This window comes from Gobius niger, assembly GCF_951799975.1.
Source record: "Gobius niger genome assembly, chromosome: 4".
Taxonomy (NCBI): Eukaryota; Metazoa; Chordata; class Actinopteri; order Gobiiformes; family Gobiidae; genus Gobius; species Gobius niger.
In genome coordinates, this window is record NC_136855.1 from 19,788,511 (window position 1) to 19,814,608 (window position 26,098).

Here is a 26,098-nt window from a genome sequence, read left to right on the forward strand (position 1 = left end):
GAAGTTTAGCCAGCTGCGGCGACGAGCGGTCCATGAAAGGGCTGATGGGTAGTCCCAACCGAGCTTCTTCATCCCCCTACAGATTATTCACAACAATGAAAATCCATACTACTATGTGTATGTTGAGCGCATTATGAAGTAATTATATATTTACCTGCTCATAGAATTCATTTACAATGCCTTCTGTCCACTTGAGGTGCAAGTCTCGGACTTTGGCAGGTCCGTTTATGTCTGCCAACTTAATACACACTTGGCACACCAGCAGTCTGTCATTCTCATTGGTCCAGTCAATTCCTGGGCTGTTCACATCATTCACCTTCGGGGAAAAAGAAACACAATAGACGCAACGTAATGGACAACAGTGTGGTATAATATGTCATTATGACTGTTAAATGTATGTTGTTTCTGACCTTGGAATTGAACTCCGCCAGGAAATCAAAGTGCTTCTTGAGGTCTGTGGCCAGTATTGCTTCAATGACGAGGAAGCGGAAACGTTTAAATTCAACGTGATCCAAATTAAGCAGGAAGTTGAATTCGGGCCGGGACAGGTAGAGGCTCCAGGCAGCCGCTGCATGATGGTTCTCCAGCACTGAACGATCATTGTACAAAACTGCCTAATGAACAAAGAGAAAATAATTATCATAATTATTAGAGATGCACCGATCCAGCTTTTTTGCTTTAGATACCGATATCCATACTGGGGGTTTGAGTTTCTGCCGATTTCCAATATTAAGAGACTTTCCTAAAAGTAGTTTTATCTGAGTGAAAAAGTGAATTGTTTTATTAGGATCCCCATTAGTTGTCCATTTAATCGCAGCCTGGGGTCCTTTTATAAGATTACAATTATATACTTAACAATATCAAATAAATGTGCACAACATGGTTTAAAGTGTCTACAGAAATATAATAATAATAGATATTTGAAAGAAAGAATTCCCAAAACATTAAGATCATGTTAATTAAAGTTGTAGAACAAGTTTCTGTTGAAAAGCTAATTTGGCAATGTATTTATTGAATACTGATCAAGCTGAGGGTTAATAAAGGTAAAGGAAGTTTTGCTGACTGGATATACAAAAACTGTACTGTGTTAGAACCAGAAGCACTGTCAAAGTTATCAACAATCAATATCTCTGGGTTCCTCCTTTTTCTTCTAACCCACTTTACTTGGAATTCAGACAATATGCGCCTTATCGATGGTCATGTTGTGAAAATACAATATTTGAACTAGGACACAGACCTAACCTTCTGACAGGACCTTTACTCGGCTGTCTAATACACACGTCTCACTGACTCAACTTCATTGGACTATTTTTAGACCATCTTTTGTATAATATGATGTATATGAATAGACCCACTAAATAAAATGTGATTAGCAACACATTTCAAATAATTGAAGGTTTAATTCAATAGCCTAAGTAAATTATTTGTAAAATTGTGAGTGCAGCTTTTGTAAGAATAACATAAGACATATGCTCAGTCTTCTCTGTACCTGAGGTGCATTAGTGGCGACAAGAAAGGCATTGGTGCGACCTGGATGGTCATAATCATGCATTGCAGCTGCTACATAAAGGGCCATTAGCTCCAAGGCGGGTATGTTCCAGGCCAGACAGCCATAACTGTCGTCTGAAATAGATGAGCTCTTTGAAGACGCATAGGACACTCTTCCTGGAGAAATCCCACTGTCAGAATCTGCAACAGCATGTGTTTGCTTATCAGCAGTATGTTACAGTCATTTGAGAGAAAGAAATTATTGTAGAAACACTTACCTGTGTCACTTCCTGTCACATGCTCACTGTTGATTTGCTGGAACCCAGGGATTGGCCGAGTGGTTAGGTACCAGACAGCATGGAGCACATCAGTAGCATGGACCCGATTGTGATCTGCACCATATTTACAGCAAAATTAGAGGAGACATACAGTTTTCATTAAAATAGTGGAATGAAAAATGTAAAAAGTTGGCTAATAGCATTCGAGGAAAGCAATCATGTTGTTGGTACAGTACTCACAGGGAATGTCCCTGTAACCACTTTCTAGGGCACAGAAGTATGCCATGAACTCCTTCACAGGTATCTTGAAAATTTCAAAAAGACAGGTGTCCTGGAAAAGCGTGTATGTTACCTAAAACAAAGAACAAACATTTAAGTATAGCTCATCAGCAATAAGGAGAAAAGGGAAAGGAGTACAATGCTCACATAGCTGAGTATCCTCCCTGTTTTGCCCCCTGTTGTATCCACCAGATCAAATATCTGAAAGTTCCAGGTGTTCATCCTCTCCATCAGCCCTTCCTGGTCCTCCAACATTGGGTCAAGCCTGAACCCCTGCTCCCCCTGCAGATGAGAGTTTATACATTGATTAAAAATAAAACCTGTTTCTCACTGCAAGAGCACTCTGGTGTCATTAGTGTCTGATTAAGACAAACTCTTGTCCACACATATCGCAAATCTGTCATTTGTCAGGAGAAGATTTTTGCAGATCTGTAATTATGTACAAACAGATTTTATTACACACACACACGCACAAATACAAATACAGACTCACACATCTAGTTATGCACAAACACAACGCTCACCTCTCACAGAAAAATCTATACACAGGCACAAATCTTATAGCAGCAATAATAGCTCTATAGTTGCCTGGCCAGTCAGACGCTCCTTTCTGTTCAAAAGAAGAACCGTCGGGGCAACTGCTCGCAGCCAATCATTTCCCGATTTTACCAATATCGTTCCAATCACGCACCAAGAGACGGAAGCAATCACCGCACTCTTCCAAAACATTAAAGATGGCGGTGTGGCGACTGATACACTGTTTTCTTCTGCTCTTTTTCATCTGTTTTAAATGATTTGGAAAATATAAAATCCCTAAAACCGGAGCAAGAAACAGTGTTGGAAGCGTCCCGTGAAAAAATACGTCTTTGAAAAGGCTTCCTGCCGCTTGCTCCTGCAACATATCCAGTATTTCTCTAATTGGTTGATATTCATGTCAATCATGCACTACAAACTACATATCTTTGAACAATCTTTGAAAAAGCATGTCTGTAGACCAGACCAGCTCTATAGAGCTATTGTTATGAAAATTATAGCAAATCTGTTGCACAGGTGGCTCAAGGAATAAGGGTAATAATCAAATGATGTATAAGAGTTATACCCATGAAAGCTACTTTTGTGCATTAAGAATAATTCCTGTGTTGATGATAAATCACCTCTGTTTCCTGAGTTTGCCGCTCCGTGCTGTTCTCCTCCTCCTCTTCCCGCACTGAGCTCCCTGTCACATCTGTCCTGCTGTCTGCAAGTGCCTCCACACTCTCCTCCCTGATCAGTGATTCTCCGGGGAACTCCACAGCTTCACAACCTGTAATGGCAATAAATTATATTGAATAGTACTGTACATAGAGTATATCGCATATATCTGCTATCGCTGCCAATCCAGAAAAAAATTGGATATTGTGGTGGTTACAAATAGCCCATAACCATTACAAAAAACACTTAACGGATACCTATTTTACCCCCACTAACCGTTTTATATTGATCCATTAATTATTTGTACATGTTATGTACATATATTGTGTACATTCTTTGTGTCTACGTATATAGTGTAAAGGAGACTAGGGCAATAAAACAGACTAAAAGTGGGACTCTGTGCTATAGGGGGTTGTACAATACATTGTATCAAGTTCTTTTCCGCTGGTTGTCATATTCCATCTCGCATGTTTATTGTCTGTGTTCAGCTGTCTTTGAACATGTCCAGTGTATATAGTCGGTGTATAGAGTATGTGTGTCTGCAGATGGAAATTAGCCCAAGGCTATAATCTGGCATATTTACATTTGTTTAATTTTAATTAACATGCATCGTTCCCTCTTTGTCTTCAAATAAATAAATAAAATAAAATAAATACTCTTACACAAATACCAATACTTGATACCTTTGCGGTTGTTATCAAGTATCGGCAGATACTCTAACTACAACCTAGGGATCTAAAAAGATGAGTTGGTGTGTGCTCAATCAATAGTAGTATAGTAGCAGTAGCAGCAGCACTAGTACCGTACTTTACTTTACTTCACTTCACACACACTCAAAGTCACCACTTCTGGACATTCAGCTGCTTCCCTAAAACAGGGACAAAAGAATATTTGTACCGGTTATGTTTACATAGAGGCACTCGGTACCTTTTCCCTGAGCTCAGCAGCTGGTACTCTGGGTACAGTAGTGTACGTGTGGTCCGAGAGGATGTTCCTGGTCTGTCTCCACCCGGCCTGTTCACAAAGCTCCTGTGGGGCCAGACGGGCAGGAGCACCCATAATCTTTTCTGCTGTCCTAACTAGATTGGATATTTGTGTCTTTGATTTGACCAACAGATTTCCAAACCAGCTGGTGATCCCGTATCTGAGGACTGACTCAGTCAGTAGTAGTAGTAGTAGTAGTAGTAGTAGTAGTAGTAGTAGTAATAAATGGGTGTACCTGAGCGTCTTCGCTGAGCTTCACTTGTATAGGACTGAAGAACATCACCGGTGTCATTTGTGGAGAGTCCCTTGAGTATCTGACGGCCGCAACTAAAATCATACACAATGAAAGGAGAGAAAAAAAAACCTTGAAGGTTATAGTGACAAAAAAAAGCATATTTCAGTAAAATAGCAAAGGCAACATTATTTTCTATTGTAATTTAGATATGAAATATACAAATTCACCATATACAGAGGTGCATAGGAATAAAGTCTGCAGATTTTAATTGCCTTAGTGAATTTAGTGAAATGAAAGAACGTTATAAAAGTCCTTTCATCCATTTTCAAACAACCGAGTGAACAGGGGAAGGGATTGCACACAGGTTTTTTTTAATCATTTTAATAATGATGCATTGGTTTTATATAGCGCTTTTCTGGACACTCAAAGGCACTTTACATTGAATAACTCATTCACTCCATACTTGATGGTGGTAAGCTACTAATGTAGCCACAGCTGCCCTGACAGAAGCGAGGCTGCCAATCTGCACCATCAGCTCCTCCGACCACCACCAGCCACTCACTCACACACTATTCACCCAGGTTTTGTGTTCCCAATCAGTCTCCCATCCAAGTACCGACCAGGCCCTTCCTTACTTAGCTTCTGAGATCTGACGGGATCTGGCATAGAAAAGGCAGTATGGCCTATGGTATACAGTATCACGTCAAGGCAAGTTTAAATTGTGTGTGTTTTTTTATTTTTTATATTACTATCTTTTAGATGCCCCTTTTCTGTCCCTATATATTCACCTTGTGCAAAGCTGAAAACTGGAGCTGCGGATGTTCTGCTGGAAGTCGGGGGAACTGAATGTGTAATTGAGGGGCTTATGCAGGTTGAGATTGAGGCTGGGTTTGGTGAGGTGGTCTGCTGTGTCAGGGAACTCCACCGGCGATCGAGTGACATGGGATGATGCACTCACACCAGGAGGACTGTGGCTGGGCGAGGTGACTGGGCTCAGGCTCGGAGAGGCACCTGCGGAAAAAGAAATATGATTGAAAATTGGGAACATTATTAAAGAGAGTATTGGAATATGTTGTGTCCCACCTGCTCTCCTGGGCCCGGCGTGGTAGGTGAGGGTGACAGAGGAGGATCTCTGCTTAGGAATGGTGAGGAGGTTTGCATTGGGTCCATTGGACAGACCTGAGCTGAAGAGCAAAAGACACATGTCAAATTATGGTTTACACTAGGGCTGAAACAACTAAATCTTGATATTTCAAAGGATTGAAAACAAAGGGCATGAACAGCACACTGTGACAACAGGTTTGTCACAGTGTTTGTTCACCAACACATAAAAACACAAGATTAGGACAATATAAAGAGGCCTAGTAGAAAAATACATATGAAAAAAATACATAGAAATAAAAATAGTATTACAGAACAGTTTCGTCCATTTCTGTGGCGAATGTGTTTAAGTTGCTGCTTCCCACAGCACAAGGGACAAAAGATTTCTTAAACACAGCCTTTGTAGCCAGTGGAAAATTGATCTGAACCCATTAGATGCAGTCGCTGATTTCCACAAATATCAATCCATACTTTTCATTTTGTGTTGTTTTCAAGGACTTGGCCTCACTATATAACATGATGACCAGTTGTACAACAGCCAACTGCTGCCACCTAGTGGTATTAGATTCTCTCTACACCACAGAGCACAAACATTGCACATTTGTACTTGTAACCTGGCAAAATCGGACAATTATCTCACATTCGCTCAGCCTTCTTTATCTCATACTGACCAGATTACTCTATAATGATACAGGTCTTAAAGCAACATCTAGTTTAATTCTCAATACATTATGTAAATCCATGGAAAAAAAGATGCACTTTGTTGGTCATGTATCAACAGCATCCACCAATGTTAAATGATGTGTCCTTTTGATACCTGGATATATTAAGGTCAGGGTGTGGTCTCTTCCCATTGTTGCGTTCCCAGCGTAAGGAGGGGGATTCGAGGGGTGGGAGAGAGGAAGAGGAGGTGGAGCTTCTGCGTAGCTGAGGTGTTGGCAGGCTGTTTCTACTGCTCAGTCCCTACAGAGTAAATAAAGGGTCATAATTATTAATTATACATTTTCTATCTATACATCACTAGATCTTTATACTGATAATGTTCAAAGTAGCTATTGGCAGGCAACTAGAATTACCAGTTTTTGCAAATAGCATTAACATTATATCTTTGCAAATCTCTTAAATTATGCAATATCTGGGTTAATTTTCTGCCCTATTACAGAAACAAAACAAATACATGCTTATATACATAAAGAAGAAACTCATACCCTTATTATAATTTATAAAACTGTATTTTAACTTAAGGACAGAGTGAATGATATCTCAGTTGGAAAGACTAATGTGGTGTGCTGGACTTTGCAGTTCTTTAAGGGATCACATCTGTCCATCAGTCGAAACGCAGACACCCACCTTTATGGATTTCCTGTCCCCCCTCTCCACAGAGTCCTCCATTTCATCGCAGGGGTAGAAACCTGGGAAGGGGGTGAAGGGGTTGACCCTGGGCCTGCACGATCCTGAGAAAGTTCCCATGAGGCTGGAGACGCTGCGCAGAACTGAGACGGAGTGAGGGGACAGGGAGGTGTCTGTGAGCAGGTCGGACACCATGTTTCTGGCTTCATTTATGACGGAGAGGTCCACTCCATTACCACTCACTGCCCCCTGTGTCAAAACAAAAAATCCAAGTTAGTTAGTAAAGACATACATTACAGAGACATTCTTTCATTTTGCAATTTTTGAAATAACATATCAATGGTATTCTAATGCCATGTTCCTCTTTTGTTGTTTACAAAGAATAAAAGAGGGAGTGAGTAAACTTGAACTGCCATGGGGTCATTTATAAAGACAGGTGTGGCTTGTTTCAAACTGGAGCAGGAGCATATTTTTTTGTGCTTTTTTTTTTTTTACTTATGAAGCATTTTCTTGTTACATATTAGATTTGTGTAATACACATAATTTCAAATGTTAAGTCAGGTGCAGCACCTCTTGATAAATGACCCCCAGGTGCTTTTGTGGGTGTGTTGCACCAGATTTACCATCTGAAATGGCGAGCATTATTAGGCCCCCAAATCCTATCTATAAATGAGAGAAAGTGTCCATAAGAGATGCAAGTCTCAGTTGCTCATGCGATTTGACTCGTTTGGAAAAGAGCAAACGTTTGATAAACGACCTCCTTAGTTGTGGTCCAAAGTCTTTCCTGTCTTTCTTAACTCTTTTTTAACATCTTAATTCTACACAGGGATGAGTTTATAAGCATGTCTTACAACTTTCAGGGAAGGAGGTGGAACTTTATTGCCACAGTAAATCTAATAACAGCTAGACAGCTACTTCATGCTTGATAAAGATGTGTGAGAATTATTAATTATTAGATGAACAGCACACAGTGGTCTTTTTTCCACACATGTTTACATTAGTACTGTATATTAAAGGAAAACAAAATAAAATTCATTCCACTTCTAGAACTGGTACAGGATCTTTAAACAGGTCAAGACTAAGCAAGAACAGAACCATTTCTAAAATAGACCAGGAAATTGTCTGTTATGTGATAACAGGGGCAATATTACAAAAACAACATGTGTGTGGGTGTGATATACTGGGATGCAGAACTTTTTAGTTTTCATGTAAACCTGTACATGGCTGATCTGACTAAATAAATACGTTTGGCCTGTGAGAGCCAAATTCTTTGAGAGATTACACCAACAGTTCAAATAGGACATAGAATGTCTGCGTAAGATAAAGTGTGGCATGACTGAAATTTCAAGGTCATGCTATGCTGGCTTTCCAACTCATTGTGTGTTTTCCCAGACCAAAAATAACAACAGGGCAGATAGCAAGCGAAAACCTGAATATACAACACCTTTGAACATACATATTATGACTGATAAATGCATTTCAGAAAGTTAATTTAAATACTGACCTGATACTGTGGCTTGTACCAATGTTTGAGATCCCAGTCCCATAGTATCATCTGCAAAACAGGAGAAGGAAATCAGTCAAGTTATCTGTCTGTGCAGTGATAACATGTAATTTATGTGACATTTTTAAGCGTGTTTACATTGGGCTTGCACAGTATTTGACCTCTGTCGGAGTTTCAGTACACAAAGCTACATGACTTTTCCATGGGGGCACCAGCAGACCAGAAAAGTTTATTGTGTTGCTTATAGAAACTGGAGAAAGAGTTTGCATCGAGAACTTCCTGTTCTACATTATGCACTTTATACTTAGAGATATGGTAATCAACACAACAGACTCCACAACAGCTGACTGAAAGCAAAAGTAGCAAAAGTAAACCACCAAAGCCGCAGTGGTGCGTCGACAAAGGAGCAGTGAGAGCTTATCTGGCCCTAACTACGTCAATGGGCTGCATTTCCTCACTATCTGTTCATAACCAAACACCCCTCACACATTACACCAGTCAACCTTGTGTAACGCTAAAACGCTCACACTCAAGTAACTCACCCTGCAGGATCAAGAGACGAAGACATACATGCATCCAAAATGCGGCAGATTTTTGAATAATGACATTTGATAAGACTTGAGGGGTTTTGTCCCACCTTTTTTTTAAAATTACATATTAATGTTTAATAAAACATTAATATGTTAACAGATAACAAAGAAACATGGAGCAGCAAAATGCACAATTGCAGTTTTGTAGACTGTAATGATGTACAGTGTAAACTAACATTGCTTTGTTTAAAAAGCAAAGCATTCTCAGTTCTCACCACAAGGGGGTGGAACAAATGGATTTTTGCTTCATTCAAGAAACACAAACACAGCTGCCTCCGAAAACATAACAAATACTTTTCACAAAATAATAAATTATGCTATATGAATGCAGGGATTAGAAATTCTGTATTATGTGTAGATTTACTCTCATTTTTCTTCTGTAATATAAAATTTAGTGTCTAGTTACACTCAAGCACAAGAAAATTGTGTCAAATTACTTTTATGCAACTTCATCCACAATGATATGTTGTTTCATTTATAGTCAAACTTTCATCAACTTAGGTGTTTTTCATTAGAGGTAACATAAAGTTCATGAAAGTGCAGTGCATGGACTGTGTCCGTATTATTGATCAAAGTGAAATGGTGGGAGTTTGTCGTCAGCATCTGTACAATGATGCCAAACATTTAATACGCCAAATAAGGCTTGCCATGGCAACCTGACACAGAGGCCAGAAAACAATGCTCTGTACTCCATGGCAACACGATGGCGGGAGACGGCCGGAGGACAGGGCTACTGGCCTTCTACTTGTTTACAAAGAAGACAGGTAGAAAGATTGAAACAAAGAGCATCTGCAGAGCAATCGTCCATAATAAGAATAGCACGTAGGTGAATGTGTGTATTTTAAGCCAGTGATCATACTGTCTCCTCTAGGTACACATGCATAACATGCTGTCACTTTTACACAGGGGTTACTGCTGGAAAAAATGGCTGAATGGACACTACATTGCTTGCAAAACATGACAGTAAAATCAGTCAATGAAGGAGAGGACTTGACATGTTTTGAAAACACAACATGTGGGCAGACACAAACCTGAGACATATGCTGTACAGTCCATATTTACGAGTGTCCTCAGTGTGATGGTTTATAAGCTTTACAGTGCAACCCTTTCAAAGACGTTTTACTTGCCAAACAATGTTTGGAATATTCCACTGATGGTCAGATATGCTCACCATAAACACTAACTTGAACAATGAGTATACTGAAATACACATGCAAAGGCATTATAAAGGGTCATAAATCAAGCAATAAACTCACATTTCTATTCAGAATGAGCTGAGAACACTTGACACACTGTATGCAGTGTATGGGCATCTGAGTGTGGGAAATGGATTTAGTGAGCAGACAAAGACAATACATGTTCATATCAGGATACATATTTTATACTTTCATCTAAAATGTCTTACTGTCAAAGCCTGTCCGAGGACAGGGTAAGAACCTGAGCCCACCATTAGATAGCAGTTAGTGACACCTGCATGTCATATTAGCTGCGGGCTCTCACTGTGGTGTGAGAGCTGTAGGCATTGCTCAAAGTGCAGAAAACATGCTAATAAGAGTGCACTGGGGGAGGGGCTGGCGTATCAATATCAGAAGGTGCTTTTGTCTGAAGAGGAGCAGGCCAGTGCTGACGCCAGAGCAGCGCAGCACAGCGTCAGCACCTGCACATGTACGCACTGATAATGAAGCCACAGCTCGCTCAAATGTTACACTGATTCTCGATTATGCTTGCTTCATAAATTTTGTCTGGAATTTAATTGACCAAGCTTTTATCTATGAGGCACTTTGAATTACTTTGTATTTCTTTTCCTAATGCAAGACACAGAGATCTGCCTATCAACGAGGCCGTAGTGCACCAGAATGGCAGCATGGAGCCAGAACATAGTCAGAGCTGACAACAGGCCAGCAGCTGAGAGCAGCCACATGGATTAAAACACTTGCTCTGAACTTTTGACTGAGGCTGCCTCACCAAAACTAAATCATGAAAGGGCTGCACAATGTTGGGGAAAGTATCTGTATCAACATTGCGTTTTGCCACTGTTTTAAAATCCAGATTCCGTTCACTGCGCACATTTTCAACAAAGAATGTGGCGGTAACAATGTTAGAGAGAAAACTGGAATATGAGCTGCTAACACAGGAATCAAAAGCATTTCAGATCATGTTTGTAAACTTCAGATAAGGAGATTTTAAACTTTGTGTGTGTTTTGCAACCCTTAAGTGTTTACAATATTTATGAATGTTTTGTATGTACTGTCGGTAAAAAAGTGTGTGTATTGAATGCTGTAAAATGTTAACAGTAGTCATCTTCATTCTGAGTGATCTGGCAGCACAGTGGAACATTCTTTGACGAGTGAAAGAACCTCATGCAAAATGTCATTGGTCTCTTTCACACTCCAGTACCACTTCACTGCTGTTGTTCAGGGCCTGCTGCTGCACAAGACCACCTCTAGATAGTAAGACAAACACACGCTTTTACAGTTACGTTGTATGTCATAGGATCTACCTCTAAAGAAATGAAATGCAAAATTCATAATCCAAGACACTTCTCAATGCATTTAGTTTTGCGATGACCTTTTGTTTACAAGAGCCAGTGGATGTGCAGCGACAGAAAAGATAGCAGTCGTAGTCTATTTCCTGACCGTTACGCCACGTCGTCTGAACGTCCAGGCTACACAAGTGCCAGGCCAAGAGAAACACTACGTCAAAGGATTACAACTGAGAGGGAATTCAGTCCACTGAGCCAAACTATGTTCCTGCGTTTTTGTATCTTTTAAGCACACAATGAACTTGCATAGAGGCCTAAATGAGCAAGTAGAGATAAGAAAAAAACAAAACACAGTTGGTGGTGATGGGGCTTTTAGTAGGCCACAGGCTGCAGGTGTGTCCCCATTTCCAGCAGGATACAAGAGGATCCCGAGACACACAGACAGTGTTCACAAGTGGCAGAAGAAGTACTCGATATCTCTACTTAAAGGGACACTGCGTAACATTTTGGACTATACTGTTGCCATTAGTGCAAAATATGCTCCTTTTGACCAGCTCGACACAGAATAATGGATTTGGATGAGGACCTAACCTATTTTAATCTCAAATTCTACTGATTTTAGTCACATCTCCATGGAGACGAGCTGGAGACGTACCCACTCCTAATAAAGTTACAGTCATGTCTCAGGAGAGCTGAGTCGCTCACAGCAAACACACATGTTTGTTTGTACGTGTATGAGGTATTTTTCCAATGATGAAATGATCTATCATAAAATAAATGCTAGTATTTCTACGCGGTGTGCCTTTAAAGTAGGCCTATAAGAATTGCTACTTTAAAATAAATATTGTTCTGTTGATGGATTGTTTGTTATTTTTGGTTTATGTTGGACTTTTGCAATTTCCCTGTTGTCTACAACTCCAGCTGAGCAACAACTTGCACTGCCATGACCTTGACCACAGCCCGTTTTACTGCAGCATTAAATTATATAAAAATAACAATATTTATAAAACCATGTTAAAAGCAAAAACTGAGATATTATGAATTCTTTACTCTTATACAGTTGATTATGATGGCATCATAGAGTCAGTCACAATTCTCATTTCAAGCGGATTTCCGCAGTTGGTTTGTTGCCAGACTAAGTAAAGCTTGCATAAGGACAAACATTAGGTTTTTTATTTGCAGCAGGCGCAACAGAAATGCCACAATGTGAGTAAGGTCAAGCCAAGTACGTCACTGATGATCTTTTTCTCACAATGCTTCAGTCTCAAGCTCAATTTCTGAAATATCAGCAGAGATCTTACTGTTGTCGATCATTTGAGTTAGTAATTAGTGTGACTCGGATATATAAATGATATACTTCTACTCCTTACGAGTGCATCATAACTTATTAAACAACACTGTTTTTCCTAAATTGATTAATGAAAGAAAAAGGGAAAGGAGCAGGCTCCTTTTGCACTTGTATTTTTTTTTTCCAGTGTGCTGTTCAGGGCCCAGTAAAGTCACTTTATCCTCACCACCTCTTGTATGACAAAATACATTCCACTTTAGGTTAAAATAAGCAGAGTGAGAACAACCAGATGGACCTTTTAATTAAGTCCAAGTCAAATTAAATGACACAATGATGTGACTGATAACAGCTGTTGGGATGTGATTTTCGAAAAGGATTTTATCCTTGTGCAGAAGCCGGTTCTGAGTTACATGTAACCAAGCACATGTGATTGTTCTTCATAGAGTAGTTTTACAATATGGTCATTTTACCTTCTACTTGAGTAATATTATAATGACTTAGGGCTGGGCAAAAAATCAATATGATTTCTAAAATCAAATCGAATCTGGTTTTAGAAAATCAAAATCTTACCCAGCAAGAAGTAGTAAAAATAATAGCTACTCGTTCCACTGTGAGTAAATCGTTCAATGGCAAAAGCTTCATGTTGACAGGAGTAGTTTCTCTTTTTTTTGTAATTTCCTTTACATGTTTTTATAATAAAATGTATACTTATAATTTATGTCACTACTGAATCGTGAATCATTTTACGTCAGTACTCTCAGTACTCAAGAAGCATTTTCTCCAAGTTTCTACTCTTACTTGAGTAAATATTTTGGTCACTACTTTTTACTTATTCTTGAATAAATTATTTCAAAGTAAAGTTACTGTTACTTAAAGATTAAGTAAATATTTAGTTACTGTTACTTCAATATTTAAGCTACTGTACCCAGTACCCACCTCTGCCCTTGTGTGACTTTGATCCTTTGGTTTGCTGCAACACCACTCACTAAATCATGTCTATAAATAGCATCAGGTGGTTCACACAGACTAAGCAGATTACAATTTACCTGACCCTAGTTTTATCCTTATATAACCTTACACAATTACATTTGTTTAGCTGTGAAGAAGGTTAGTTAGTTAGTGAAGTAAGTTTCTGCCGGGTTTTTTTTATTAGCTTTATTTAACCAGAAATCTATTGTACATGTATTTAGTGGTAGGGGAAACCGGAGTACCCGGAGGAAACCTACACAGACACAGGGAGAACATACAAACTAAACACATAAAGGCCCCGTCCAGGAGGCAATCGAACCCGGGACCTTCTTACCGTGCCACCCAATTTAAATACTTAAGTTTAAATACACTGTTGTTTGAGTGCCTGAATGATCCGAGGAGCTATGTTAGGGTCTCCCATGGCAAACAGGTCCTCGGTGACGGGTCAGACAAAGAGCAGTTCAGAAGACTCTTATGGACAGTGAAATATCAGGGGCCGTGACATCGCCCGATATGGCTCAGCCGAGGCCCAACCCTGGAGCCAAACCTTGGGTTAGGGCTCGCATGCACTGGTGGTCAAGCCTTTTCCCACGAGGCCCGGCCGGGCTCAGTTCAAAGGGACGACGTGGGCCCGCCCTCCTGCGGACCCACCACCTGCAGAGGGATCCGTAGGCGTCGGGTGCAGAGAGGACTGGGTGGCAAAGGCAGTTGCCTTGACTGTCGGGACATGTTCCGTCACCTTGCTGGGGGGCAAGGGGCCTGAGCTTGTGCAGGAGGTCGACAGGTACTGGCTAGATAAAGTCGGGCTCACCTCCACGCACAGCTTGGGTTCTGAAGCCCAACTCTTGGAGAGAGGCTGGACGCTCCACTTCTCTGGCATTGCCCACGGTGAGAGGTGGCAGGCTGGGTGTCCATAAGTGCACGTGAGGTGTCAGGAGGTGTTCCAGGCATGTCCTTTTGGGAGGAGGCCTCATGGAAGACCCAGGACACGCTGGGGGGCCTGGTGTCGCCTTGGGGGCCCCCCAGAACAGGTAGGGGAGGTGTGCGCGGATCGAGAAGTCTGGGCATCTCAGCTCAGACTGCTGCCAATGCGACCCGGCCCCAGATAAAGCGGAAGAAAATGGATGGATGGAGTTTAGGATTTGAAGTGCATATGACAGGTTTTTAATGCTTTTGAAATAAGACTTATGTAGAAGGATAACATCAGTTGCGTAATTATAATTTTATTTCAGTAAAGTAGCAATTTTAATGAAGAAATGTTCGGCAGAAAAATGACTTTTATTTGAATTTTCAAGCTACTGACAGGAAGTGACATAGATAAAGGTAAAGTTCCAGAGCAATTTGACTCATTCATTTCCCACTGACATCACATGGTTGGTATGGCAACAATTTAAAATTGTTTGCCTTCATCTATGTCACTTCCTGTCATTAGCTTAAATTTTTAATAAAGAAAGTGAAACTATAAGCATCACAAAAAGGGCCAAACTAAAGACAGCTGGGTACAATCTTAAGCAAAATCATAAATAAAATTATGTTGACTATGTTTTTGTACAATTTGTGTCATATGGCATATGCACTTTAACACTAATTTCGACTCAAACAAAACGCTTATACAATAACTCCTAACAATAGCTCCCAGTTATTAGAGAGAGTAAATTAGTGAAGGCGATTGGAGTAGAAAAGTGTGGTGCAGGTGTCAGAGGAAAACCTCTTTAAGACGTTAGCCGGTGTGAGTCTGGTTTGAGCTCTATGGAGAAGGATGTGAACTTATTATCTCTATCCTTCCACGTTAAGACACGATGAAAACATAGCTCCATTCATATGTTTTATCAGGGGACAAAGTGAAAGCTTTTAATCTTTCGATCAGTCATCATAATCTAAAATATAGGCCCAAGTTATCCTAACTAACCAGTAACCAAAACAGTACCTATTGAAATGTACAATTGCTCTTTTTCTTAGTATGCACAGGAGCACGACCGCAGTGACCATAGCTAACTATTTCAAGATCATATAAAATACATAAACAGGACTCACAGGACTTTGCAAAGACAGCTATGAACCTAAGAGAAATACTTATGGCTCTGTGAAGCTGGAGGCAATGACATTTCTTTGATTCCATTAAAAAGAATAACAATCTCTCTGCTGTCAGAAAGTACTCTACAATAATGGCTCTGGGGCATTTTCTAAAAAGCAAAATCAAATAAAGTCAAGTATTTATCTAATGCAAGCTAATGTACAGTACCTTTCCACACACAACCCTTTTTCACCAATGATTAGGCCCAGAGCAGACTGTGGCCTGGTGCAACAGGAAGGCTCTACCTGATATGGACATGAGGCTGCATTAGAGAAGCTCACAGCCTTGTAAGGGAACATCTGGTTTTATCATGGAATCAGTGCAGGCTTCTCTTATAAACACCAGCTAACGCCTGAGCCCCACAGCACTGGCCAATAACAAGCATGTGGACGCACCGCCATCCATCAGCCTCAACAGAGGAGGAGCAACAGGGGAAAGAGGAGGAAGGGAGGCAGCATCAGAAATCCAGAGTAAATCATTTACAGCGACAACCCTGACAGCCCTGATTCTGGTCCACATCCACACCCGGCTTTATGAATGACTTCTTAAAGTTGTTCTTAAACTCTTCAAGTCAGGTCAAAGGTCAAAGACACTAATGTCCGCTTTAAAACACCTTCCCATTAATCACTCTCTAGTGTATTAGGCCTGTTCAATGTGGCAGTGGCACCAGCCTTAATGAAAACATATATTGACTCAATGCAATTGGGAAATAACAGGAAGCACCCAATAGTTAGTAAAAAGAAAAATAAATATCATGTCTTTCTAACAGTTTTTTACATAATTATCATACAAGCACAAGACAATTCGGCTTTGACCTGAGTGCATGAGCACTACATTTCCAATTATCCTAAGTGACTGTAGAGTTTAATTTTGAATGTATCTATTTATTCTTGTCATTTTTGACAAAAGGCAGCCGTTTTGATGTTACTCTCTCTCGCCCTTAATAGTATTAGGCCTGTGGGACGCTGCACAGGTTTGTGGAGCTACAGCAGGATCTAAAAATATTGCAGCAGAGCACCTGATGGTAATAAAAGAGATAATTCATGACTGGCCCGGGTCGGGACACAGGTGGGGACCGGGCATTTTTAGACACAATAATACAATACATTAGACATGCAGCCAGTGTGTTCAGCAGCAAAAACATACAGCAACGATTAAAGGTTTGAAAAAGCCTTATTTTAGTCATTATCTTTCTATTTAGTTTTAAATCCAGACTGGTTTTGTTTTTGATTTAGTATTTTGTTATTAATGAGTCTACATTTTCTACACCTATAAAATAGCATATTGATACTCTTTATTTACCAGTAATTGTTTTTTTTGGTCGGGACAGTGCATGTTAATGAACACACATGGGACTCATGCATGTTAACATGCCACGCCGGATTGTAGCCATAGGGCTAATTTCTATTTGTTGTCCCACTCGCACTCACAGACACACTTTCACTCATCCTGGCCTATTGTACATGTTTTTTGTGGTAGGGGAAACCGGAGTACCCGGAGGAAACCTACGCAGACATGAGGTCAACATACAAACTCCACACAGAAAAAGCTGTGCCCCTGTGCTGCGTAAACACAATTCAACAATTATTGAATGTAACCTTTTCTCTAAACGAAAGCCCAACTAGCACGGCTACTCTTCTTTGTCAAGCATATGTTTTATAAGTGACAAACTGTGCGTCAAACAAGGCTAGAGCCTGGAGAGATCAACATGTTGCATTTGTACAAGCGGTGCCACAGCTCTGTCTATATAAGTGCAGACACATGGCACACAGTGTAGTATAAATACTGGACGACTGCTGCAATAAGCACAACAAACCAAGGCAGGTTTACTAAACACAGAGAAGCAGAGCAAAGGTGAGCTCAGCCTGTCATCTACAGCAGTGGCTCTTAAACTTTTCACACCAGGTTTTGCCTTAGCAAAATATTTGTCTTTTCACTTTTTCTTTTCTTTTTTTTTTTTTTAAGTAACAGGTCTGACAGGTACAATCCAGGGCCAGACCCAGTCAAAAAAAGAGCTAAACCAGATCTATATCTGTAAACTCTTAACGTAAATAGCACAATGGAGATTGATAAAATTGTCTCGAACCGCAAAGAACCCAGAGTACCAGAAGAGAAACACTGAGCTACACGGAACTATGATACAGTTACATTAATCCGCACTATAGCCGGTACAGTGTTTTTAAAAAAGGGTGTTACACAAATATAGAACTTTTTACAAGCCAGTGAACTCTGTGCCAGCCTAGTCCAAAACCTGAATTAAATTAGAGACTCATCTGTAAAGTCATCGAGACTGAATTCTACACCCTCCAAGGGAAAGCTGAAAAGTAGGATTAATTTCAGAAAATGAGATTGCACTGGAGAAGGCCATTGTGGGTTAATGAGAACAAAGTATTGAAACTAGAGACATCTTCAGCGCATCACAGGAAGTCGTAGGATGCATCAGACCTTTATTGGCAGCCGTAATCTGAAACCTCTTATAGACGTTGTGATGGAGCCAGCTTGCTCTCTCTGAATGCTTAGAGCCCAAGGCCAGTGGCAGTGATCCCAGGCCTCGCTCGGGGTGTGCGTAAGACTGTATGTGCCATTGCGACTCCAGCTGATCCAGTTGATCTTTTGATACAGGGACGAGAACAGAATAGACGTAGAAGGGTCAAACTGAAGCCATACATTAAATGCCAGGAGTGAACGTGAGAGGAAATGTTTAAATGTTGCCCCAGTGACTCCGAAAATGGCAACGGTAATGGTATTGTCTTTTGGGATTGAAATTGCAGTTAGAATGGGGAGATGGTTGGTTCATAGTCCTGTACTTTCTACAAACATGTTCTGATAAGCATGTAATTCTTGTATTAATATAACAGTAAATACTGGAGTCTTATCTCAAATGTTGACGCCCCCATAGATGTGCTGAACATACAGTAAATCACAAAGCTATTTACACTGCCTCTTTCAGAATCATTAATACAAAACAAGCTACATTTTAATCGATGAATTTTTTATATATATATAAGTAATAATGTTAATAATAATCACACTAAAAAACTATTTTGTGGGAATGAAATATTTCTAGTGAGTTACTAATATAAACATTGAAATCAAAAGCAGTGACCTTCCCAGATGTATTTTGAAATGAGGCTTAACCTCCTATGAACAGTACACCCACGGGCTGGACGTTGGACGATCAACACCATTTCACAGCATGTCTAATGTGTCTGCACCAAGTATGTGTCTGACAGAGAAAGTGTGAGTGCTAAGAATGTCACTTTTAACTTGAATAAGGAAAGACTTGGCTGACAAATGTAAAGTAATGTAACGCAAGACATAGCCGACATCAATTTGGTGCGGCTGCTTTCGCCTGGTCAGTTCAAACAGTTCAGATTTCACGTAAGGTCACAAAAAAAGAGGGAGGAAGAGAGGGGGGTAGGAAGGGGGGAGTTGGGGGGTGGTGCACAAGTCTGGGAATTGATTGCATGAACAATGGAGAGGAGCTTTGTGGGACGATCCCAAACTAAAATGAAAAGAGCACAATTATTTGAGCATAGCTTGCAGGGATTATGAACTAGGGTTCTCAGTGTCTCAGTGCGTGTGTTGGGGGCGGAGCTATAGAGAATAAGGAAAAGACAGGCAGTAACGAAGTAAAGAAAAGTATTAGGGGGTGGGGATGAGCCAACAGCTTTGTCACAAAATGACCTAAACTTTACTGTTTTCTCGTGTACCACTACTATTGATATATATGTAATCTGTAATCTAAGCAGGTCATTGAACATGGCAAATGAGTCTGTCGACGCAAGGATTTTCATTGCAGTGACTAATAGTGGTTCACAGTTTTGCCCTTTTCAGTGGGATCTGCCCTCAGCTGCTAAACACACACAAGCCCTCCTCTGTAGCTGCAGCTGACGTCAACCGTCACTTAGCAACCGCCTTTTGGTGTAAAAGCAGCAGTGCTGACACCGTTTTCAAAAGAGAGAACGAAAGAGCCAAAGAAATTCAGAGAAACCAGAGCAGATAGAGGAGAAGAAGAAAGGACACAAGCAGAAGGGAGAGAGGAGCTTTTTTTCTCTAAGAGCTGTGTGATGTGTCATAGATGAGTTAGACTTTACATTTGGACTTGCAGACTTTTATATTTCCCTTTAAGGCAAATGGAAAACTATGAGGCTATGTAAACTCATCTGGAGGCAATTAACAGCCTGTAAATGATTAAAAGTATGCAGACAATTACAGAGAAATAGGAAAATCTCGCTCAGCGGTCATCACATTTTCTTATTTCCACTTTACAATTACATTTGGTCAGAACTGCAGCAGGCCACAGTCCATGGCTTTCTGAAAGTCAACTCTCGCTGCTGTGACTGAGCAGAAAAAACACTCGACCCAAAGTTCAACAACCTCATTCTTAACTAAAAAAAAGTCATTTGCACAGTTTGCAGTGAACACAATGTAACTCGCATAGAATCTGATCCGAAGTGATATAATTTGTCACTAGAATGACTTTAGAATTGTATAATTATAATCATACTAAAGCTGTATAGTCAATTATAATGTAAAATTAATCACAATGTGGCTGTAGCTATAAAGATGTATCCAGTGTGAAATTGTATCTCATGCTAATGCTGTGGGTTTAAATAAAAGAATAAAAACAATTGAATTACTCATTCCAAAAACAAAATGAGAAATGAAATTATAGATGCAATTCAAATGCACCAAATACACAATCATGTACGAGAGAGAACTAAAGTTTAGGTTTAGCAGGACAACGAGAGGAACGTTTAATTCACACATGGGTCACAACAATTCACTACGTCACAATACGTAAAAAAAAATAAAAATGCTAATGCTAGATTCAATAAATCATATTGTAAAATATATTTTTCAAGGTAAAAAGTGCTGCACAAACATAAGTTCCAAAGCCATGGTAATTAGCCTGTGTGCTCTCTTTGGTTGGAGCCTCTTCAGACACTGGAGTCGTTAGCCCGGCTCTGGTAGACCTATCATGAAAACTAAAGAGCTGAGAGCTAATTGCTGGTGATCATGACGCACACGGGTTTCCATGGCGACGTGAGTTTTGGAGTACGCTCCAGCATTTCCTCATCTGTTTGCACTCACAGCACTAGGCTGACAATGCAGCCGCTGCATCCTGTTTCAGCCTGCACTCCGCCAAATACGCAGAACCTACTCAACTTAACCCTTTCTACCTATCTGGCAGATGAAAAATTAAAGCCTCAACAGACCTGACAGGAAATTGAGATTTACATTATTCACATATCAGGCTTTGATACAGTGGCTCAAGGAGGGCACATTTTACACAGCACTTCTACAGAAACTCATTAACATGCCACGTTCACTGAATGGACAAGCAGGAATCAGCAGTTAAAACACATATTGCACAGAAGCTACTACTACGCATCACATGATGCTTTTTAAAGTACGCTCCTATGATCGTCCTTATTATCATTTGTTACACATAGAGTATATATTTAGTACATTAAAAAATCAACATTGTTTAACACAATTGATCACGCCTCAATTATAATTTATGATGTTAATACACATTGCACAAATCACTAATCAGGAATGTGTGTAAGAATGAGTAAAGGGTCCTTTCCTTTGGCCACACACTGTCATAGTAAATCTGCTCTTATTCCAAAAGACTTCATAAACTGGAAAATTTGCTTCTGATCAATCACTGGTAAAATATATTTGAAAAAAAATCAACACACTTATTTGAACACTATTTGTTGAGGAGTTAATAGAAAAAGAAAAAAAAAGAAAACGCCACAGAGTTAAATAGCAGAGATTTTTGACGGTTGGGAGCGGCTGTACTACCAGTGTGTCCAGTTTCACGCCGCCTGTGGGCTGTCTCTGATCCTCTCTTCTCTGCTGGGGGCACACTCTATATTGTACAGGCTGATTAATAAGACTTGGCATTTTTTTCGTCTTTGCAATCACCGCGTGGTACGTCACCGGGCCGTGACGTCAATGTTATATCATTCCACATGGCTTTACAGCAAGCGAACGTGACAGCTGAGAGCGGTGCGCACACTGCTCTGCCCCAGCCTCCTCTACATTCTGCCTCAGTGGCTCTGGACGGGCCACTTAAGTGTGTTATTCACCCCTGCCCCCTCAGCGGAGTCTCCACACAAAAGACAGGCCTGCCCCGGGACACTGCACTGCAATTGGAGCTCCTATGTGAGGATATACTGTATGTAAAGCTTTACACTTGGCCCCATATTCAATCGTCTCACTAAAACACTTAAACAAATCATGGCCATTTCGACAAACACTTGGGTTCAATTACTTGTACATTTCTCTCTCTCTCTCTCTCTCTCTCTCTCTCTCTCTCTGTGCGTGTGTGTCTTTTGAATTACCTTTTTTTTTATTCTATTCATTTATTTAAATTCCCCCCCCACCAGCTATTAAAAAATTTCCCAGCACAACATTGTAGCAAGTACTATTTTGTCATGTGTAACTTAACGTTATACATTTTTAACCTTTTTTTATTAGGACAGCCGTTGCATTTTCTGGAGCAAATATACTTAGCAAGTTTATTAAATTAAATGCTATTATACTTGCATGTATCAATAAAAAAGGCACCCACAAACCAAGAAAAAAAAAATCCTCCTCTAATAATATGTAAAACAATACACTGATTAAAACTATCCCCAGCTAGTGTTGTTGCTGCCCCACAGTCATCTCTGCCTTATTAAACATCACATGACTGTACTGACAATATTGATCCGTATGCTCCTGTACTCTTTTACTTCTGCTTCACTGTCTCAGGGACCCTAGTGCTTAAGGGCTACTTAAGGAGAGTGCATGGCATTAAAATGTGCAAAAGTTTAAATTCAGTCATTATCTTCCCAGCTTTGTCCCATTTTATCCTTGTTTTGATTATTTTTTTTTGACACAAAGAAATTGCTTAATATTTTTGTTTAAATAATATGAAAATGTTTTTTTTTATTATGAAATATCGCAACGTTACTGTTCTTAAATATTGCAAATCTTCCTGTAATCCTGTAAACCAACAAGAGATCATCATGAAAAGATGCCGAATTTAGTATATGATGAGCACTGCATACTTTTCTTGAAGTAAACCACAATACTTATCTATGTGTGGCTGAGCTGGTCATGTGGTTCTGCAACATACTGATGGTCATAAAATGGATGTTTATCTCAAACCAAACTCGGAAACTTCAGATAAATTGGAAAGGTATCAATATCATGCCGGATGGTTGCCTTTGATTCTGGAGAAGGATTCCACTTTTCAGCAGAGTAAAAGCACAATAGCAGGATCTACATATGGTGGTACATAAAAGTGTAATAACATGGTAAATGTGGTAATTACATTGAAACAGTAGTACACCTATTTCATTTCATGGTAATATGACAAGTAATAACACTAAACCTGTAATATCCGGGAAAAAGGGCTAGAATTTAATATGCAAACGAGGGGTAAGGGATGGGTACAAGTTGAATCCTTGCCTTTGACGATTTTACATTTTATGGAATGTATAATGTCTCTGGCACAAAGTTTTGATTAATGCTCCTGTACTTGGTTCCTGTCAAATAAACCAAATAAACTACCGGTAAATTAATAATCTCTTGTTGTCACTTGTTATCCCTAGTGATGCAAAATAAAGCAACCAATTTCACAATAAATGTTATGTGAACGACCATTTTTTCTTGTGAGAATTACACGTCTCTGTTTTACACTGCTAAAGTTCATTTGGTGCATATTGTTACTCTCCGTCTCCAGAGTTGTCGATATTGTCTATTGTGACTGCTAACGCAACAGGGCGATGTCGATGTGTCGAGAATGAAGAGCATGTGTGACGTTAGCACCGGACCCCTGAGTGACTCCTCTGGAAGAGCATTCTCTTCAACCTCATGACGCAGAAGAACAAGTCAAGAATATCTATCAATAACTTATTTACTCCACACAAGGAGCCAGAGTAGAGTATGACAGGTACAAGCACTGTGTAATCCACAGTGCCTCTGGATGAAAGTGGACACACATGTTCTTTATTTTTAACCTTAATAAATACAATTATGAAGCAATTTGTTCTCTTCATTACTTTATGATAATGCAGCAACTGAAGACATGGGTAACAAGGCCAGAAAATATTCAGATAGAGAAACTGCCTCCTCCCTCCAACGTTGTGACAGCTGTATGGGTCTAAGGTGATGTTTACATTATAAAATATTTAATATATTATTTGGTACTATAACAGAGGAGAGGCTCAATGTTTTTCTGTTCTACCTGACAGCTGTTTGTTTATATATAAAATACACTTTGAGTGCGTTGCCCTTCAAAGTATTTCACATGTGCCCATGCCTGAATTGCGAGGGTGAAGGAGTATATCTTTTTATTGAGCTTTTCTATTGACAGTCAAAGTCGGCTCACAATTTCATCCATTATTCCTTCATTCTCCACACTCGCGTTGGTGACTACCCTGCAGCAGGCTGGCAGAAGAGTGGCGTCCAATCTGCGGCTAAAGTCTACACACTTGCTCCATGACACAACAACAGTATGCACTGGCCGAACACTGGTTTGTGTGTGAATGTACCAAAGTCCTTGTGCTCAGTGTGGCAGCTAATCTTGAAATAGCCTAAAACAATGGTGTGGGGGGGAAAACAATAGCACGGCTGAAAAAGTGGTTGTTTTTTTTCTTATCAAGTGATGAAGGACATAAACAATGTGCACGGCATATACTTAGAATTAGGATTCTTTATTATGTTCAGTGCTTAAAAGACTTTTTTTTTTTTTTTTTAACTGAGCTACTGCATGTATACAAACTGGATATGACCCATGTGCAAAGCCGCCTTGACAAGTCCCTCTTTTGAAGTTTATAGTCACACCATGAGCTCTATCTCCAAAATATGAAAAATAACTGCGCACAGAGATTCTCAATCTGTTATACAAACCAGCACTTTTTCTGGTGAAACTTTTACTTCAAGTTCTATTTATTAAATTTAATTAGGGCCAGTTTCAAACAGTATTTGCTCATGTTTAACTCTAATGCATGTGCACTTTCTGGGTAAATGATTATTCAACATATCAAATAGACTTAGGCTATACAAAAATGAGGCAGGATTCAGGAGGTTACTGAAATGCACTCCACTAGCCTGAGGTGTAGATTAGTTCAGTATTACGCAGCACAGGGGGTTTGTTTACCGGTGCAGACAGAGTGAGACCTACCTGCTCCCGGGATATACAGGGCAGCGATGGTCTGCGGGGCATCTTGCAGCTGCCATAGTAGCTGGTGGAGGTTTCCCCCAGTGAGACGCAGCTGGAGCGCCTTCGGGGCCGGATCACAGGCACCTTGTCCTCTGCACCGGCGCTGTCGCTGGCCGCTTCCTTCGCGGGGTAGAAGCGGTCAAAGCACAGCCCCAGCAGAGAGCCGCAGAAACCGGCGAAGCAGGCGAACAGCGGCCTGAGCAGCGCCGGCAGACCGCTCAAACTTGTGAAAGAAACAAGCCAAACAACACTGGCGAAGACCAATATAAGCACGCTGTGTTTAAGTTTGAGAGTGGGCACCAGCGTGAGCAGACCCACACTTCCCAATACGAATAACAACCTGCCCACCATTTGGATCTGGTGCGGCTCCTCTCCCCATTGCAGAAACCGCAAAACCAAAAAGTCCCCGAGGTAACACGATGCTGGCAGTGTCAGGAGCCAACATTTACTACTTTCCTTCTTCTTCCTCCTCAAATAAAAAGTTAAAAAGAAGAAGGCGCATCCTATACTGAATAAAGGGCTTATGGACTGAGAGAACCCCGACAAAAAAGTCCTCAAATCCCAGGACGAGTCACTTTGCAAGCTCTTGGAAATGACAAACGACGCGGCGAAGAAAACAAAAGCGCCCACATAGACAGCGGAGACTTTTAACACCTTTGAGTTCAGTATGTCTTCGTTGCAAAAGCTGCACAGGTTGAACAAAAGTCCCCTCTGCTGGTCTTGCTTCAGCGGGGTGACGCAGCTCTTCACGAAGCCGTTCCTGAAAGCCTCGGAGCTGTTTACACTTCCAGCGCGGTCGTGGTGCCGTAGTTTACCGTGCAGGAGCTCCCCGTCCTCCCGTGCAGCCATGACTCGACCCGGGACTCGGGGCAACCCTCTCCTCCACACGAAAGCCCCCCTCTTCTCCGATACACGCCGTATTAGCGCCCAACTACATGACAGCAAGCGCACTCCATGGTCACTCAAACATGCTCCACCACTTGGACTAAAGAAAGAAGGTGAGATGTTGTTTTTACAGAATAGGGACTCACTGTCGCCCCCTACAGGACACAATTC

At 40.5% G+C, this 26,098-nt stretch overlaps 1 protein-coding gene across 1 annotated transcript; it reads right to left on the bottom strand.

Annotated features, from left to right (window-relative positions):
• Window positions 1–4: 4 nt before the first annotated feature.
• pde3b (phosphodiesterase 3B) lies at window positions 5–26,059 on the bottom strand (the record flags this gene model as incomplete). The annotated part of the gene is made up of 15 exons (XM_079555542.1): window positions 25,004–26,059; window positions 8,411–8,461; window positions 6,907–7,155; window positions 6,374–6,519; window positions 5,539–5,639; window positions 5,244–5,466; window positions 4,456–4,547; window positions 3,200–3,348; window positions 2,193–2,327; window positions 2,007–2,118; window positions 1,767–1,880; window positions 1,490–1,689; window positions 411–614; window positions 155–316; window positions 5–76 (listed from the first exon to the last, which is right to left on the bottom strand). Coding segments are annotated over exons 1-15 (2,898 nt in total), but the record flags the coding sequence as incomplete, so codon positions are not given.
• Between the last annotated feature and the right edge of the window lie 39 nt (window positions 26,060–26,098).